We start from the raw sequence: 16,341 nt of genomic DNA on the forward strand, positions 1-16,341 counted from the left end.
GCTCTCATCTGGGGGTTGGGCTACTTGCATCTTTCGTATCTTCGGTATGAATATGTAATGTGAGTCTCTTTTGGTTCCTTGGAGTGAGTGGGATCCAATTCAAGTCTTTTTTGGTCTTCATCTTCTTCAGAGCAAACACTCGCTCAGCCATGATAGCCTACACCAAAGGACAAGACAAGGCACAGAACGGATAGATAAGTAACGGAAAAAAATAGACACGTTTGTATGTGTTGTTGTTCTTTTGCAATCTTGAAGTGTAGATCGATCACATCATCGTCTTGCGCTGTAAGTGGATTTCGGTGCAGCACCAGCAAGGAATACTAGCGACTAAGCCTTGCTGCATCCCTTTTTTTTTTTTTGTGCAGGAATGACAAATGACGCCCATTGCGCCCTTCATGTGTTTTCTGCTTGAACCCTGGCTCACCACAAAGCATTCGTCAATGTCACAGCAGCAGTACACTGATAGAGATGAATTGGAGCAAAATAATATATTCATTTCCAATGAGTTCCAGGCACTGCTGTGCAACTTGTGAGTGTATTTGTTGCCGTTCATTTCCGCCTTTAGTATCCCGCAGCAATGCCATGCTTCCTCGAGTCACTGGCCGCATAGATCAACTTGTCCTCGGCACGCATTACAGCCTGCACCTCAGCCTTGGCCAACAGAATATCGGAAACTGTAACGTTGTGGCCGCGTGTTGACAAGAACTTGATGTCCGAGGAAGAGTAGCCGGACTCAATATCGACCACATTCGGCATCAGTTGATGGTGCACCCTCGGTGCCTCGACCGCCTCCATCACATTGTATCTGTGATTATACATATTCAGCATAGTCTGTTGAATATGCGATAAAACGGAAGGAGAAAAAAAAAGGTAGTAAACGTTAGCAACCTGTCAATAGTCGACCTAAGGAGGACAGAATTGGTGACAAAGGAAGAGCATTACCTGGAGCACAGACGTAAGAATACGAGACCCGCCGCTCCCGCCGAGCGCCAGTTCAAACTTCCCATCCCTCTCAACAATCGTCGGCACACACGACGACAATGGCCGCTTTCCAGGCTCCGGGTAATTATACGGCGAAGGATACAACCCAAATGCATTAGGCGTGCCCGGAATTGAAAAGTCATCCATCTCGTCGTTCAGAATAATACCCGTTTTGGGATCCAACAACTTCGAGCCAAAGACCAGGTTCACGGTCGAGGTCAGCGCCACAGCCATATCATCTTGATCCACTGTCGACATGTGTGTCGTACCATGATTATCAATCGGACCCCAGTGTGGGTTGTAGTACTCAACGGGGAAGGTCTGGGCATCTGAGATGTTGGCGCGGACCTGGGCCGCAGTGTCCTTGGAGATGATGCTCAGGATCGTGTCCTCCATCTCTGTAAAGTCAGGGTCGCCTAGCTCCGTCCTTTGCGCGTATCCGACTGACATATTTCAAGATTGAACCCCAGAATAGGTTAGCTATCCATACTACAGCCCAAAGATAAGGCAAAGAGCGCATGCTGAACAAAGCAAACCACTTACACTTCATGGCCTCGACAAGACGATGGACTTCAATATTGGCGTTCTCCTTGTACCGTCCCAACTCATATCTCTCCAGAATATTCAATATACTGAGCAAGATTGGTCCGCTAGTCGGTGCTGGAGTTGTATACACCTTGCGTCCCTGATAATATCCGACCATCGGTTTCTTGATCAATGGCTTATATGCCTCCATATCCTTTATCGTCAAAATCCCGCCGTTCTTCTGAATATAATCGACCATATTCTCCGCGATCTCTCCCGTATAGAACGCATCCGCACCCTGATTTCCAATCTTCTCCAACGTATCTGCGAGCGCCCCGCGCTTGATCCACTGACCCTCCCGCAGCACCGTCCCATTCGGTGCAAATACTGCTGCCCAATCTGGCTCTGTTTCCATCATCATCTTGTAGATCTGCAGGCGCTTCGCTAGTTCTGGACCAACAGCCCACCCTTCTCTCGCCATCTTGACCGAAGGTGCGAACAATCTCTTCCAGGACAACTTTCCATATCGCTTGTGGGCTAACTCTAATCCGCGGATCTCGCCGGGCACGGCGACGGAAAGACCGCCCTTCTGGGCGAGAATGGGATCCTTTTTGTACATGTTAGGATGGGCATCTGCGGGGGCTGTTTCGCGGAAATCGATGACCTCGACAGTGCCATTAGGCAGGCGGACGGTCATGAAGCCGCCTCCACCGATGCCTGCGGAGAACATGTTGACGGTTCCAATGCAGAGACATGAGGCAATCGCAGCATCCATGGCGTTACCGCCGTCCCTTAGGACTGCATAGATGGTGAAGACGTTTTTGTTAGAACTTGTGCACAGGGATAGGGTTTATTACGCAATTGGCCACAACGTTCCCAGTAGGACAGACATAACTCGGTCTGCATTAGCGGGAGTCATACACGCCGTTATTCATAAATCACAGCAGCAGTTCAGGTACAGAACATGATCTTCCTCCCCCCCCCCCCTAAATTTGCAATGCGGGATATGCCGTTTACCTTGGACACCAATCTCGGAACAATGGATCTCCTCGGTTGCAACAGCCCCATGCTTAGCCTTGACCAGGCTAGGCGTGTTCTTTTCCACCGCTATAAAAAAAATACGCATTATCACGAGTTCAGTCAGTCCCAATTGCTTCTCACGCTCTCAGGCACAAGCTGCATTAATTCCATAAGCGGGTAAGAAAAGAAAGATGGAAACAAACGACGGGGGAAAACACATACTGGGAGCAGAACCAATCTTCCTGACAAGTGCGACAGCGAGAATGATCAAGAGTATGCCTGAGATCGAGGTCAAGGCCACAATGATCTTCTTGCGTGCGTCGCTGGACAGTCCATGCTTTGACCCAGGTCGTTTGCTTCCTCCGCTTCCAATGGGGGTCCCATTATTGTTGTTAAGCTGCGAGGAGCGGCGTGGATTGCCGCCGAGTAGGGCTGTGCGTTCGGTATCATCGTGTGAGGTCAAGGGTCTGGAAGCTTGACCGAGCTCTGCGGAGGAGAGCTGGTCCGATCGGTCACTGTGGGCGTTGCTAGACATCGTATATCTGAATGGATTAAGGGACTATGAAGATCCAGACAGACAGACAGACAAGTGCTCAATTGCTGTGAGAACCAATTGGTACAAAAGGAATGAAGTGTGAAGTGATGTAACCGTTGTAGGTGCGAAGGTGCGAATGGGAATGGGCAATGGGTGAAGTGGAATGTAAGGAACTAGAATGTCGAAGGTATACAGTGCAGCAGCAGCGGCAGCAGAGCAGACCAAGGACCGAGAAAACAGCAGGAGTCCGGCGAGAAGAAGGTGAATAGGTGTCAAGGGAAGTGAAAAGTGTCAATCGACGCACTTGTTCTTATTTTCTTTTACTTTGATGTCGAATGACCACTCAAACATTTCATCGGCAGAAAAGGGTCGCTTTGATTTCCAAAAATGGATGAACGCACAAAGTGCATTTGTCAGGCCGCCAACTAAAGACGACAAAGAACCCTGCCACAGGAGTGCTCTTGGCTCGTTAGCTCCATCAATCCAAGCCGTATATAGAAGGGCAGGAAAAGAGCGCAACTACACGCGTTATGGCTGCGCACAAGACACTACTCGTTCTTTTTTTTTTTTTATTATTATTATCTAGTGAAAGTCAATATGGTACAAGCATGGATGTGTTCGCCTAGGCATCGTCTTCGAACTGCGCAGGATGATAGTACTTCTGAACAGCGTACTCCTTCTCCTTAGAGATACGAGCAGCCTCGTTGATCGAAGGACGGTTCTTGCGAGGAGTATAAAAGTACGAGGCAATGCAGTAAAGGATGAATCCGAACATTCCAATACCAGAGTAAGCCCAGCCCTTGGTGCCCGAGGACAATTCAGCCCTGGCAAAAGGAGGCTCGAGGATCATAATCAAGATCGAACCCAAGGAGGTCGAGAGGAGCCAGAACGAGGTGGAGACGGCACGGAACTGGCGACCAGCTTCGATGTAGGTGAACTGGACACCGGTGGGCGAGCACAGGGCCTCACCGAGGGTGAGGACGAACCACTGAGGGAACTGCAACCAGGCAGAGTAGCACTGCTCGCAGTAGCTGCCGTCATAATCGGCAGCCTTGTTGATATCGCGACCAGACTCGAGGAAAGCCTTCTCGATCATGGGAGCGAGCCCGGCGGAGATGCAGAAAGACAGGACAATGAAGAAGAAACCGGCAGCCATACGACGCTGGGGGCCGAAGTTCCATCCACGGCGGGCGCAAAAAGGATAGACGAAACCGGCCAACAAAGGCAGAATGATGAGAATCAAGATAGTGTTGATGGTTCCGAACTGAGCAGACTGGACATAGAGCTTCTGGGGATCCTTGCCTCCAAAAATGGCACCGTTCATGAGGTAGTACTGGTTCGCCCACTCGTTCGAGTTCTGGTTGTACAACATCCAGCAGAAAGCGAAGGGGATGACGACAGGGACGAGGACAAGACCGAAGTCGCGGCACTCCTCAACAAACACACCACCGTACTCCTCCTCTGCAAAGTTGAGCCAGTGACCCTTGGCCTGGCGCTCAGCAGCGGTGGCGGCACGATAGCGGGTGGCAGCGAGGATCGTAGCCTTGAGGGCCTTGAGGGGAAGGAACTCACCCAGTGGGGGAACAATGCGGTAGAAGCGATGACCGGCGGCGAAGATAGCCAAGGCCAAGGCAAAGACGATGGTGGGGAGCAAGAAGGCTCCAGCGTAGCAAGTATCCTGGCCGTAGCATTGCAATTTGGTCAATTCAGGGACGACGAACTGGGTGATGAGGCCACCAAGGTTGATGGCGATGTAGAAGACGTTGAAGAAGACATCCTTGGCTGCCTCCTGGGAAGGGAGGTACTGGTCACCACCATGGGAGGAAACACAGGGTTTAATACCACCGGTACCGATGGCGATGATGAGCATGGGCAGGAAGGTCAAGAAATTGGAGACCTGCCCGACAGCTCCGATCAAGTTGGGGATGGCGAATACGGTAACCATGATCATACCAATGAGGTAGATGATTGAGAAGGAGATAATGGTCCACCTGTGACAAGATGTTATCAAGGAAGGATTAGATAAACTACTCCTGTCTAAGCTGTAATATTCATGGACATGCAGTGCATCATGCTACTTACCATTTGCCCAAGAAGGAATCTGAAAGGGCAGCACCGATCAAGGGGAAGAAGTAAGCCAACATAGTAAATGCCGTTGAGAAGACCTTGGCATCGACAACGGTCATTCCACTGATGAGGCGGAAGTACTTGTTCAAGTTGGGCTGCACACCGTAGTAGCAGAAGCGCTCCCCAAACTCGTTGGGCAAGATGAAGAAGACGGCCTTTGGCATCTTGTTGGGGTTCTTCAACAGCTGGGCATCGAGCTCAGCGTTCAGACGGGCCTCCAACTCGAGCAACTCCTTCTCATGGTCGGTCAACAGATCCAGAGCCGAGATCTCTGGCTTCTCGAGGTTGGCAATCTCATGTGCCTGGATATCACGCTTTTCAGCCATGATATGTGTCTGTGGTGGTGAAGGTGGCGACGGGCGACCTGAGTGGAGGATGTAAGCTGAGAGTGGTTGTTGCTGACTAACCGCGACAGAGGATGAGGGAGGGAGAAGTAGAGGCTGGAGTAAGGTTGGAGAGGAGTTTTCACTAGGGAAGCAAAACGAAGATGGGGAGTCGGTGTGCCTTTATAAGGATGGACCTTGGATGAAGAAAACGAGCGTCTCGTACGAGCAAAGATAGAAAAACGGCAAATCCCAGCGAATGAATGAATAAGATGAATACAATTAACTTGAGCTTGGGCTAGGCTGAGTGGTGCGTTGGATGCTCCCACACTCTAAATGGAATAAAATAACGCGTACATCAACGATGAGGCTATGGATGCGAATATGTATGCACGGCAGGGCTATTGAATCGCGTTATCAATACAAGCTGCTTGATGCCGCCATGCAGAATTCGGGTGCTACCCAGGAACTTTGTGTTCTGCACTCAATCGGTTTATAACTGGCTTCATACATTCAATATTCAATCAGCAATGGGTGTTTGTTAAGTTCTTTTCACTTTAGACAGGGCACTCTGGATGTGTCTTCCTGCAGGCCCAGATAGGGTTCAAGAAAGAAACTAGTGCTCGTGATGACATGGCCATGGTCTGGCCACTCAGCGCTTGGGGTTCGCCAGTGTCTACCACTAGATCACTTAAACAATTGGCTGCAGAACCGATCTATGCCATGTGCGTTTCATTGTCATGATCGAAGGTCTATTTAGTCAATCCTGAAGGCTGCGTTTCGCTACTTCTAGATAAGTCTCAGACACGAATCACATCTGCTAGCTCCATGTCCAGAACAACCCCATTCTGAATTTTTCTGCCTCTTGCAATAAACTGTCTCACGCTACCATGTTATTCCCAGGATTATTATTATTGTTGTTGTTGTTGTTGTTGTTGTCTGGTGTTGTCATGCCAGTAGTCTTGTTGCCCTTGGCCTCCCCTGAGAAAGAAAGTTGCTTTGTTTGTTCAGTTGAGCCCTATTTCAACCCTCGGTAAGAATTCCGTGCTTTCGATAGAGTCGCAGGGTCCAACCAATCAAATTGCAAGTTTTTACTATACCAAAATGGTTAAACGGCCTCAACTTCGGGGTTACCATCAAAGATTTTGTGCTCACTTCGATGATTAAACAGGGAGCCGTTCTCCTTTGAGTAGCATTAGAGGCCATCTTGGAACTGGCCTAGAGCTAGAATACAGGAAACCGCGTTTCAACGAGGCTGCAATCGACGGATGCACGACTTGTACACCAAATAGTTCTTGACGAGGATTCATATTCGACAGTACGCTGGAATAAGCAGCAAACGACCTTGCTCTTCGAGGCCGTGGGCCAAAACAATATGGCTGGGCCTAGTGCTAAGGAACAAACCTAGCCCAGTGTTTATGACTTAATCCTGCCATTTGTTTAAAAAGCTCTTACCTAAAGTTAATCTTTAATAGGCACATGAAAACAAAACGGCCACGAGGGTTATCTTGGTTCCTTGGAATAAACTCGGTGTCTTATTGACAGTACTGACCTTCCGCAAGCGAGCTGAACGCGGGCCCAGTTACCAACAGGAACTTGACGGCCATGTTGGCCCCCCTTCCCTTAATACAAGGGGCCATAAGACTAACTCTTCTCGGCTGCTTGAGAGATCTTTCTGCGGCAGTGCGGCCGTCGCATCCTTGACATGGTGATATATTCTGATATACTCCAGCGTCGAAACCTGTAACGTCTGTAATTATGCACAGCCATCTAGCATTGTTACCTCCTCTAAGTGCTGGCAGTCGTTCATCAGAGGCACGACGCTATGATGAAGGCAATAGAGAGTGCTAATACAGACAATAAGAACGCGTGTAATTTCAAAAGAGTAAAATGAAAGGGGACAACAAGATGGACAACAAGATAAAGACCAGTAGAACGAGGCTCGACGTTACAAATAGTAGGATCGCCCTTCTCTGGATCATCTCTGTGGGCAAGAACCTTAATAAAGGTTGATCCCTATTAGGGAAATAACGCGTCCAGAATGCGGTCCGCTTCCTCGTTCTGCGTCAGAGTGCAAATAGCATCAATCATCTTGGCCAGAAGGCCCTGTCGAAAATATGCTATAAAGTTCCCTCTGGTGTGATATCTGCAACCCCATCCCGGGTCAGCAAGTTCGTGTTATCCTGTTCCTCGCGGAACTCCTCAAACTGCAGACCGATGTCCGATTTTTCGACGATCATTCATTATCCTGGTTAAGCATATGTATGCCAAAGATAGAAACAAGTCAGGAAGCGCTTTTTTCGGTAGTTCATGCTGCAATGAAGGATTATTACCAATCCTGCACGGCCTTATTTTCATAAATGCGATTCTTTTGGCGGAATGCGATCAGGCCCACCATAATGCGCTTTCTCCGAGGATAAAAAGGTTCTCTCGAGAACATGCGTTACACTCGGACAGAAATAAAATCTACCACTCACTCCAAACAGGAAGTCATTCCCAGTGCAGTGCCTACTTGCGCGTATATCTTGTGTCGGAAGTGGTGTACAGTATTAAGGCATTTATTTTGAGATTGTTGCTCACGAACATTATCGGTAGTTTCTATCATCGCTCTTGACTGTTGAAGGCATGGGAAGTGCAAAAGCGGAGGTCAGCTGTAACACAAGTACAGGAACCTCAGGTAAAGCTTGCGGTTAAACCTACATGACCGATTCGAGGAGGACTTTGGCTGCGCCTCGTGTCTTTGTTTGATACTACTCCAGGTGTTGTTGTGAGGACTACATGGATCGCACGCTCAGATGCGCTATAGGGTATCTATCTCCAATCGGCGCGGTTCTCCGGATGAGGGTGTTTGGGAAGAGAAATAAGTTTTGTGATGGTATTAGCGACAAGTGATTGCGTGAGCCATAGCACGGGCCACTTGCACGATTGATGATTTCCGGGCGTTCAGAAAGCTGAGTATAATAGTTCATGTGCCTAGAACCCCTCGATGGATGTCGATCCGCAAAACCAAAGGGAATAAATAAGGGCACCAGGGCACCATGAGTGCAAATGTTTCCATCGGCCCTTCTCTTGAATTAAACCGCTCTAAAGGCACCGCTGGCCTCATTAACATCGATGAACATGCTCAATATCGCAAATTGCATGTTATGTAGGGACGCGTTGGCATCGCCTCTGTTTTTCTTTTCTTGAGGGAGCTTCGCAAGAGAATTTATTCAATTACTCAAACAAAACAGGAACAACTTTAGCGGGAGGTGTTGGCAATGGCAATCTTGGCACCCTTGGCACTCTGCTTGGAGACCTTGGGCTGGCCGCGGGCAGCGCTGGAGGCGCTCTGTATAACGTAAAATGACAAAGAAAGAAAAACCGATCAGTTGTCCGATATAGTATCTCCATAATACGCGTACTTAATCTCCATTCTCCACACGTCTTCCATCGTTTCTTCGTCCTAGACACAAAAACCAGTTGAGAAAAAAATACCGTACCTTGGCCTTTTCAGCCTTCTTCTTGGCATCCTCAGTCTTCTTCTTATCCTTGCTGTCACGGAGGGCAGCGGCACGGGCAGCAGCACGGACCTCGGGCTTCTGGTTGCGCTTGGCGCGAATGGCTTCCCACGAGGCACCAACGACGGCACGCTGGTGCTTGACGGTGCGGCGGGTGCGCTTCTTAGCGACCTCCTCAGAAATACCCTTCTTGTGCATACGGCGGAAAAGAACGGTCCAGGAGATCTTACGAGGGTTCTTGCGCTGCAAGAACAGGGACTCGGCCTTGCCGTTGACAAAACGGAAGGACTAGATATGACAAACGATCCAATGGATAAGCTTAATGTCAATTCTTTGTCGCTCTCATAGAATATGCGCTACAGGCTCAGAAATCTCAATAGTCATCGAAGTCCGTTGATGTTGGTGCGTTCTGCTTTTCATGCCAGGTCAAGCTGCATGCATTATAGTATTTGCTGTTGGCGTTGATCTCGTCCAGTTGAATCGATTATATGAGCTGGAGTGACATATTATAGCTGGGCCAGCCTTTTACGCCATTAAATAGCGTCCACTGTCGACTATACTGTAGTAGCTCCCAGAGCTCTCCTGTTCTTGTCCATAAAGTTCTGTATATATCGGCTTGCGAGTTTCTGCACTCTTGTAAGTCATAGACCAGGTTACATACCCTGCTGTCGACACGGACATAGATCTTGCCCTTTCCAGGGTAGATCTTGGCTCCAGAGAAGGCGCAAATCTCAATCCTGGCGAGTTGAAGTAATAACAAAAGAGCGGAATGGTCAGAATTTTGATTCTCTGGTAGGAATGTAAGGCGAATGGGACCCTGTTGGTGTTATGGAGTGTCCTGAGATGTGTTCAAAGGCGCACCATGAAGGATCAAAGTTTCCGCATGAGTGTTGCTTAAAGCATTCCTGTAATCTATTATCACCACACCTCCCCACAGCTAGTTTCTTTGAGGTGCTCTGTTGAGTGCTGCCGCGAAATACAGGATCAAAGGTTCAACTAGGTCGCCTTTCCTCTCCTTCGTCGAAGCAGTGTCCTGACAAAACGATAGTATCCCGATAGGTTTGACTGCGTAGTCGACCGGATGTTGCGCCCATAAGGTTGCTGATGTTCAGTCCTGATCCTGCTGGCTTTTGTTTAACTGCGATCAGCTGCATCCTGGGTTCCTCACTATTCATCCAAGTATAAAATAATCCTTCGACGAGCAATTGAGGTAGTGAAGTCGACAATGACGAGTCGGATTCTAAAGTTGTCATGTTGGGCCAATTAAGCCATTGGAGTCGATCGATGGAAGGATGGATGGTTGGATGTATCGGATATTCTTCCTTCTACTAAGAACGATGTATTACTTCATTTTTGGTTTGAGTAAAATTCGAAAGGAGGATCAGACACTCAGAATGCGGACTCCGCCTATATGGCAAAGGGCCATGAAAATTGGTGGCTGAAAGACTGCTCTTTTCCCCGCAGACACGACCTGCAGGCTGTATACACTTGGAACTACTATCGAGCTAGAGGGCATAACTGGTACAAGCGTAGGCCATTAAGCGCTTCTGCGATCGTTATGGGGACATATAGCATATAACTCCAATGCTGTAGCCTTCGTTAGAGCAGAGAGGCGAAAGTAATAGACATCTTGAACACCAGAGACTGCAGCGCCTCCAAGGAAGTTCTATCTCGAATTGGATATACATTCATGGGTCGAATAAATGATCTTCTCCACATCCAGTCAAAAAGGAGCCTTGAGAAGGGAGCAGGAGCCAAGGAGGCACTGCGATGTAATATGAGTCAGGAAATAGAGCCGCAGTCGATACCAGATCCTAATCAGTCGCGTCCGTCCTAAAGTCGATTGCATCATCCACCTGTCAGTCCACCCAAGAAACAAAGAATCTCTTTCTTCCCATTAGATGACACACCGGATGCACCTCAACCTCCTCCGCACATCCCAGTTGCATCTCCGATCTTTACCCACCTTACACACCATACGCATCTTGTAGGCCACACAAAGATCTTCGCACTTTGTCCCCTCTCGCCCTCTCATCTGCATTTTCGACTAGCTGGATTCCGATAAAGACGTATCAGCGTAGAGAAGAATGGCCGTTTTCCAAGTGCCATCCAACGTCGTGGAGATGTCACCATGGGCCAACCACCAGGGATCTCTTCCACCAGAAGTTGATATCGAGGGCAACATCGAATACAAGGTACAGCACACTTACTCCACTCATTTCAGCAGTCATCTTCTCCTACCCCGTTGCTTCGCCCAAGTAGTCCTTGAAGAAAGAAAAAAGGAATTCGCCCTTATGCTTTGTTGCTGTCTTCTTTTCCCTCTCCCCTGAACTGACCTTTGCTGTGGATCGTTTTCTGTATTTTCTACATAGCTCAAGTTGATTGCGACCGCTCCTGATCGCTTCGAACACCTGGTCACCCAGTTGAAGTGGAGGCGAGTACATGATGGCCTCTCGCCTTGAATGGACCTATACCGCATTGTTAAAAAAAGATCCTTTATCTTACCAGTATCTTTTATCGATTGAACGCCTTAGGTTGTCAGAGGGAAATGGCAGTGCTATCTATGAAATCGGCGTAGCAGATGACGGATCGTTTGTGGGATTGTCGCCTCAGGATATGGAAGCGTCCCTTCAGACCTTGCACAGGATGGCGGATTTCTTAAAGGCCGATGTCACGATTTTGCGCAGGGTTTCTGTAAAATCCACGCAGCAGAATGACCCATCTCAGCCTGAGAACGGACCAGAGGCCTCAGGACTTGTTCGCAAACGGATACCTACTCATAGTGGATCACCACGTACTGAGCCAGAGTACTTGGTGGTGGAGGCCAAGGTTACATCGCGGTTAGTGGATGAGCACCATTTCCTGGAAATCCGTGTTGCGTTGGTTGGAGGACCGGATGCGGGAAAGTCGACGTTATTGGGGCGATTGGCCCATGGAATTGCAGATAACGGCAGAGGAAAAGCACGTATGTAGAAAAATATGCAAATGTCTTTATTGAGATTTGGACCTTGCTCTAACTAGGACTTTTACTATACTTCGCCTCTTGAACTCCGGAAACTTCTACCATAGGACTGAATTTGCTCCGACATCGTCACGAGATCAGCACAGGCAGGACATCGTCCATCTCGCACGAAATCATGGGTTTCACGGCCGCAGGAGAGACTGTCAACTACAGCACCACCAATATTTCGAGCTGGCAGCAAGTGTGCGAATCGTCCGCCAAAGTTGTTACACTGCTGGACACCTGTGGACATCCGCGCTTCCTTAAAACCACCATCTCTGGTCTGACAGGACATTCGCCAGACTATGCCTGCTTGGTGGTCGACTCGCGAGTGGGCGGCGTTAATGAGATGACGAAGGAGCATTTGGCGCTGGCAGTTGCGTTGGGTTTGCCGACGTTCGTTACGGTGACCAAGATGGATGTGGCTACACGCGACCAGCTCAGAGCGACTGTCACAGCATTGATGGCGTTGATCCGGAACACTGGGCCGTCTTGTTTGCCGTCTGTGAGTGGCGATTTTGGAGCGCCCTTATCATCACCGCAAGCACAGCAGTCGGGAAAGGATGGTGGCGAGCAGGCATTACAAAGTTTTGTACCGGCGATTGTGCATAACGAGAAAGATCTCGAGGCAGCGGTGAGGCGGTTTTCGGACTTGACGATCATTCAGGAAACCAACTCAGTGGCGATTCCGATCCTGTTACTTTCGAGTGTCACCGGAGAGAATGTGAGACTACTGGAAAGATTCTTGTTCTTGCTTCCAAAGCCCAGTCTGGACGTCCATGGTGGATCGTATTCGCAAGAGCCAGCCTGCTATCAGATTGAGGAGATCTACAATATACCAGGTAAGAAGGCTCATGCATTTTATTGCCATGCTTTCTGTTGACAATAGCACAGTTACATCAACAACTTGCGCATCGATTCATCACTTGATAGACATTGGTACTGTTGTGGGCGGCTTCTTACATGCGGGAAGGATTGAAGTTTATACACCTGGACCCACAGTCAAAAATGCCGATGAATCGCAAGAAGCTGGCAATAGCAACAACAACACGCCAAACACACGACTCTACCTTGGCCCTGTGGATCGAGATGGAAGTTTCATACCCGTGATTGTCAAATCGATTCATCGCCAACGTATGTCTATGCGCTCGATCGACTCAGGACACACCGCAACGCTGGCAATCGAGGGATCTGGGCTCGGACTGGCCAAAGTCCGTCGCGGGATGGTTGTGCTCGAAAGTGACACGGATCCTCGAGGCATCTGTTGTCAAAAGTTCGAAGCCGTGATTCAGGTGCTGGCACACGATGGATTATTCGGAGTAGGTTTCCAAGGAATGATCCACTGTGGATCCGTGCACCAGAATGCCAAGGTTATGAAGATTGAGCTGTTGCCAGGGCCTGGACAGGCTGGCGAAGTTGACTCGATGGCCGCAATATTGGGTGCCGAGGAGGACCTGGGAGGGGTCACAGAGGACTTCGCACAATTACGGACCTCGAGCAGGAGCAGTGAGCGGGAGAGTGTGCAGGGTAGGCGGTCCAGCTCGCTAAGTTCGGATTGTGAATCTGGGACGGGATCGTCGTTGCCTGGATCGATCCCAGGCTCGAGATCGGGCTCGATCCGCCATGGAAGTGCCGGGGATATGGAAGGCGATGATGAGCAGGAAGTGGTAGCATCGAAGGACCAGCCCCGTCATCGCTTGAAATCGCGGCGGCGACTCCAAGAAGGCGCAGGAGGCAGCGGGCACAATGACATGATACCCGTAAGTACCATGCGGATTTTCAGAAGATTATCTGTGGATCGCGGAGGAGGCGGTACTGAGCACACAAACGCTTCGCTGTCTGGTGCAGAGGGGCAACTTCAAGAGCAGGATGAGCATGAGGGGAAGGACGAAGTCGAGATTGAAGAACCTGTAGAGTTGCAGACGGGAAACCGCGCCAAAGTCGTGTTTCAGTTCTGTCATGACGTGGTGTTTATGCGCAAGGGCACCACGGTGTTATTTCGAGATGGAGGGACTAAATGCGTAGGAAAAGTCTTGCGCATGCTGTGAATTTGCTGTTATTGTTCTATACACTTTTGCTGACACCATTAGAATGATACATATAGAGATGTAGAGAGTAATGCACTGCTGTCTAAAATCTATGGATTCCCCAAGGAACTCGGCCCACGTGTATTCTAAGGGTTTTTTAAACGTATTCGTATTCATGCTGTTCTGCGAATAGGATTCTAGTCCGAGACTAGAATACACGCATAAACTTATTCATTTCAGCCCTCTTTTTTTTCGTGATATGCAGGGATCGTATTTGACGGAATAGGTTGTTTCCGCACCTCACCTCAAAGAAATATTTCGCCCAGTTGACCAGTCGTATGCACGATTACATTCCTGTATAACTATTCGACGAGCTTTGGAGCCAGGTTAACCTGAGATGATTAAACTCTCGGATGCGATACCGTCTGGTACGGAGCATTGTCAAAAGTCACTTGCGCCTAGACTAAGACTCGGACTTGATCATGTAAGTACTCCCAGGAAGACAAAATTAATTTGAAATCCAGGCACCAGGATTCGAATCCAATCACAAGCTCTTTGGACTGGACCTTAAATCACGAGCTATTCTTACAGAAACGAGAATCGAACGTCCAGGCCCACTGGAGCGGACTTACTATGAAGCACACTTCCACCTATTATAAACAACTTTTTTCTATATTCAGTTATAGAAATCAATGAGGAGGGCATCGACGGTAATGGAGAGCGAATATTTCAAACGAATTCTCCGGATGAACATGTAAGCAATAACTTTTTAATCAGTTGCTCAATATATCAAGTTCTATGCAATTTCTACAGAATACGCGTTGCTGGGGCGTGTATATATGCGGATGCGTGTATCTATGTGGAGGCACAATCCATCAATTGCTTCCTTTCTTTGCTTGATCCAGATTCTCACCGTGAAGTCCTACGGCCTAAATGACACAATTCTTCGCTGTTTTCAATTCTTTCAAGAATTATAGGGCTGACTAGTTCATCGTAATTAAGAATTGAAATGCGAGCTGATATTTGTGGGTAAATGGTATGCGCGGTACATTCGATTGAAGTCGCCTTTTTCATGTATTAAAGGCCCATCTTCGCGGGCGCCTTCACGGATGCATCCGCGAAGCGTAACATGACAAAACACAAGGAACGGACAATATCATATCTTCATCGCTGGATAGTATACGCACAGGCGAGTTCTGAGCTAGGCGAAGTGAAGAATGAGTTCCTATCTGAATATTATTTCTAGATCTCAATAAACGATTATCCGAGCAACGTTTATGGCTTCTGTAAGTTCAGCGACGGTGCTCATTGGAAAATGTGCCATATATTATCACATACATAGCCACTTTACCTTTAAGAAAAGGCGCGTGAAAAACGCGTCGAGTTTTTATATACTATCGAATCTTGTAGTCATTAAGGAGAATGGCTGGTAAGTCCTGGACGTATTTTACGCGTCGACAGTATGAGTTTGTATACTGATACCTTTTGGACTTGACGTTTTTTTCATTTCCTTCGCTATATCGCCGTGCCTTCAATGAACTAACACCAGCGACTTGTGAAAGAGGCTAAGCCTGTCTTAGACAAAGTCTCAGATCTATTGAGTCCTCTTCGAGATCGAGATCGAGATCAGGGGCCATCTTCGGAGGAAAAAAGCCAGAATCAGATGGCTTTACTTGAAAAGACCCAGCTGGTCGCGTCAGAAGCACAGATTTTGAAAAGACATTGGAAATCTACCCATGAACTACGCATGCTAGACTATCACCAGTTGCAAGAAAGCACAGTTGTTTAAATCGTATTTTATTCAAATCGTGTTGTACACCCTTAGCTGCCTCTGACGTACATTAGGATCGGTTATGATGCCTTTGACTTAATAACCGGTTGTCGAAAAAGCCATCGGATGGAATGCCTTTCTTTGTTTGAGTTTTGCTTGAGCGCACTATCCGAGGATCCAGTATAACGGTTGCATTACAAAGTCAGCCAGCTCTCTTTTTATTCTATTCTTCTGCGCCACGAAGGACTCGGAAAATAAATCATGATGGCTCACTGAAGGGTTGAATGAGGTGCGATCTAATGTGCGGACAAAACAATGAAAGCAGCGCGGTACATTTTCTTCCACGCCCTCGACAGTATTAAATAAACTGGCAGTTTTAACGTCAAAGAAGCAGCAAAAGCACGGTTTATTTATTGGTCATCTGCTGATATGATCAAAAGTCGCGTGCTCAGTCACAGCATGGACGCTCCCTACCATGCTGAATTTTGAACGACACGTTGATAGACTAACGAAAGAATGCCACGCCTTTTA

General features: G+C 48.3%; 4 protein-coding genes across 4 annotated transcripts; 1 reads left to right on the forward strand and 3 right to left on the reverse strand.

Annotated features, from left to right (window-relative positions):
* Nucleotides 1–561: 561 nt before the first annotated feature.
* BC939DRAFT_391612 (gamma-glutamyltranspeptidase) lies at nucleotides 562–2,632 on the reverse strand (the record flags this gene model as incomplete). The annotated part of the gene is made up of 4 exons (XM_051551968.1): nucleotides 562–831; nucleotides 943–1,424; nucleotides 1,525–2,304; nucleotides 2,524–2,632. 4 exons carry the CDS (start codon nucleotides 2,630–2,632, stop codon nucleotides 562–564), a joined length of 1,641 nt encoding a protein of 546 aa, XP_051417112.1.
* A 1,051-nt stretch (nucleotides 2,633–3,683) lies between these two features.
* BC939DRAFT_391734 (POT family-domain-containing protein) lies at nucleotides 3,684–5,352 on the reverse strand (the record flags this gene model as incomplete). The annotated part of the gene is made up of 2 exons (XM_051551979.1): nucleotides 3,684–5,052; nucleotides 5,144–5,352. 2 exons carry the CDS (start codon nucleotides 5,350–5,352, stop codon nucleotides 3,684–3,686), a joined length of 1,578 nt encoding a protein of 525 aa, XP_051417113.1.
* Nucleotides 5,353–8,590: 3,238 nt separating this feature from the next.
* On the reverse strand, nucleotides 8,591–10,368 carry BC939DRAFT_405794 (ribosomal protein L24e-domain-containing protein). Its single transcript, XM_051552836.1, has 4 exons — nucleotides 10,358–10,368; nucleotides 9,673–9,748; nucleotides 8,994–9,299; nucleotides 8,591–8,842 (listed from the first exon to the last, which is right to left on the reverse strand). The coding sequence occupies exons 1-4, from the start codon at nucleotides 10,360–10,362 to the stop codon at nucleotides 8,753–8,755; spliced, it is 477 nt and encodes a 158-aa protein (XP_051417114.1). The 5' UTR covers nucleotides 10,363–10,368; the 3' UTR covers nucleotides 8,591–8,752.
* A 339-nt stretch (nucleotides 10,369–10,707) lies between these two features.
* BC939DRAFT_435827 (uncharacterized protein) lies at nucleotides 10,708–14,343 on the forward strand. Its single transcript, XM_051553542.1, has 6 exons — nucleotides 10,708–11,206; nucleotides 11,384–11,445; nucleotides 11,546–11,976; nucleotides 12,081–12,854; nucleotides 12,946–14,202; nucleotides 14,305–14,343. The coding sequence occupies exons 1-5, from the start codon at nucleotides 11,099–11,101 to the stop codon at nucleotides 14,058–14,060; spliced, it is 2,490 nt and encodes an 829-aa protein (XP_051417115.1). The 5' UTR covers nucleotides 10,708–11,098; the 3' UTR covers nucleotides 14,061–14,202; nucleotides 14,305–14,343.
* The last annotated feature ends 1,998 nt before the right edge of the window (nucleotides 14,344–16,341 follow it).

The sequence above is a fragment of the Gamsiella multidivaricata genome (genome assembly GCF_025024155.1).
Source record: "Gamsiella multidivaricata strain RSA 2152 chromosome Unknown BC939scaffold_3, whole genome shotgun sequence".
NCBI classification, from domain to species: Eukaryota; Fungi; Mortierellomycota; class Mortierellomycetes; order Mortierellales; family Mortierellaceae; genus Gamsiella; species Gamsiella multidivaricata.

Coding starts and splice junctions, on each gene's coding strand:
- BC939DRAFT_435827 (XM_051553542.1), top strand. CDS start 11,099: ATGGCCGTTTTCCAAGTGCCATCCAACGTCGTGGAGATGTCACCATGG. Junction 11,446..11,545: donor GTCACCCAGTTGAAGTGGAG/GCGAGTACATGA, acceptor TGAACGCCTTAG/GTTGTCAGAGGGAAATGGCA. Junction 12,855..12,945: donor GGAGATCTACAATATACCAG/GTAAGAAGGCTC, acceptor ATCACTTGATAG/ACATTGGTACTGTTGTGGGC.
- BC939DRAFT_405794 (XM_051552836.1), bottom strand. Junction 9,300..9,672: donor ATGTCCGTGTCGACAGCAGG/GTATGTAACCTG, acceptor TGTCATATCTAG/TCCTTCCGTTTTGTCAACGG. Junction 8,843..8,993: donor AGAAGGCTGAAAAGGCCAAG/GTACGGTATTTT, acceptor TACGTTATACAG/AGCGCCTCCAGCGCTGCCCG.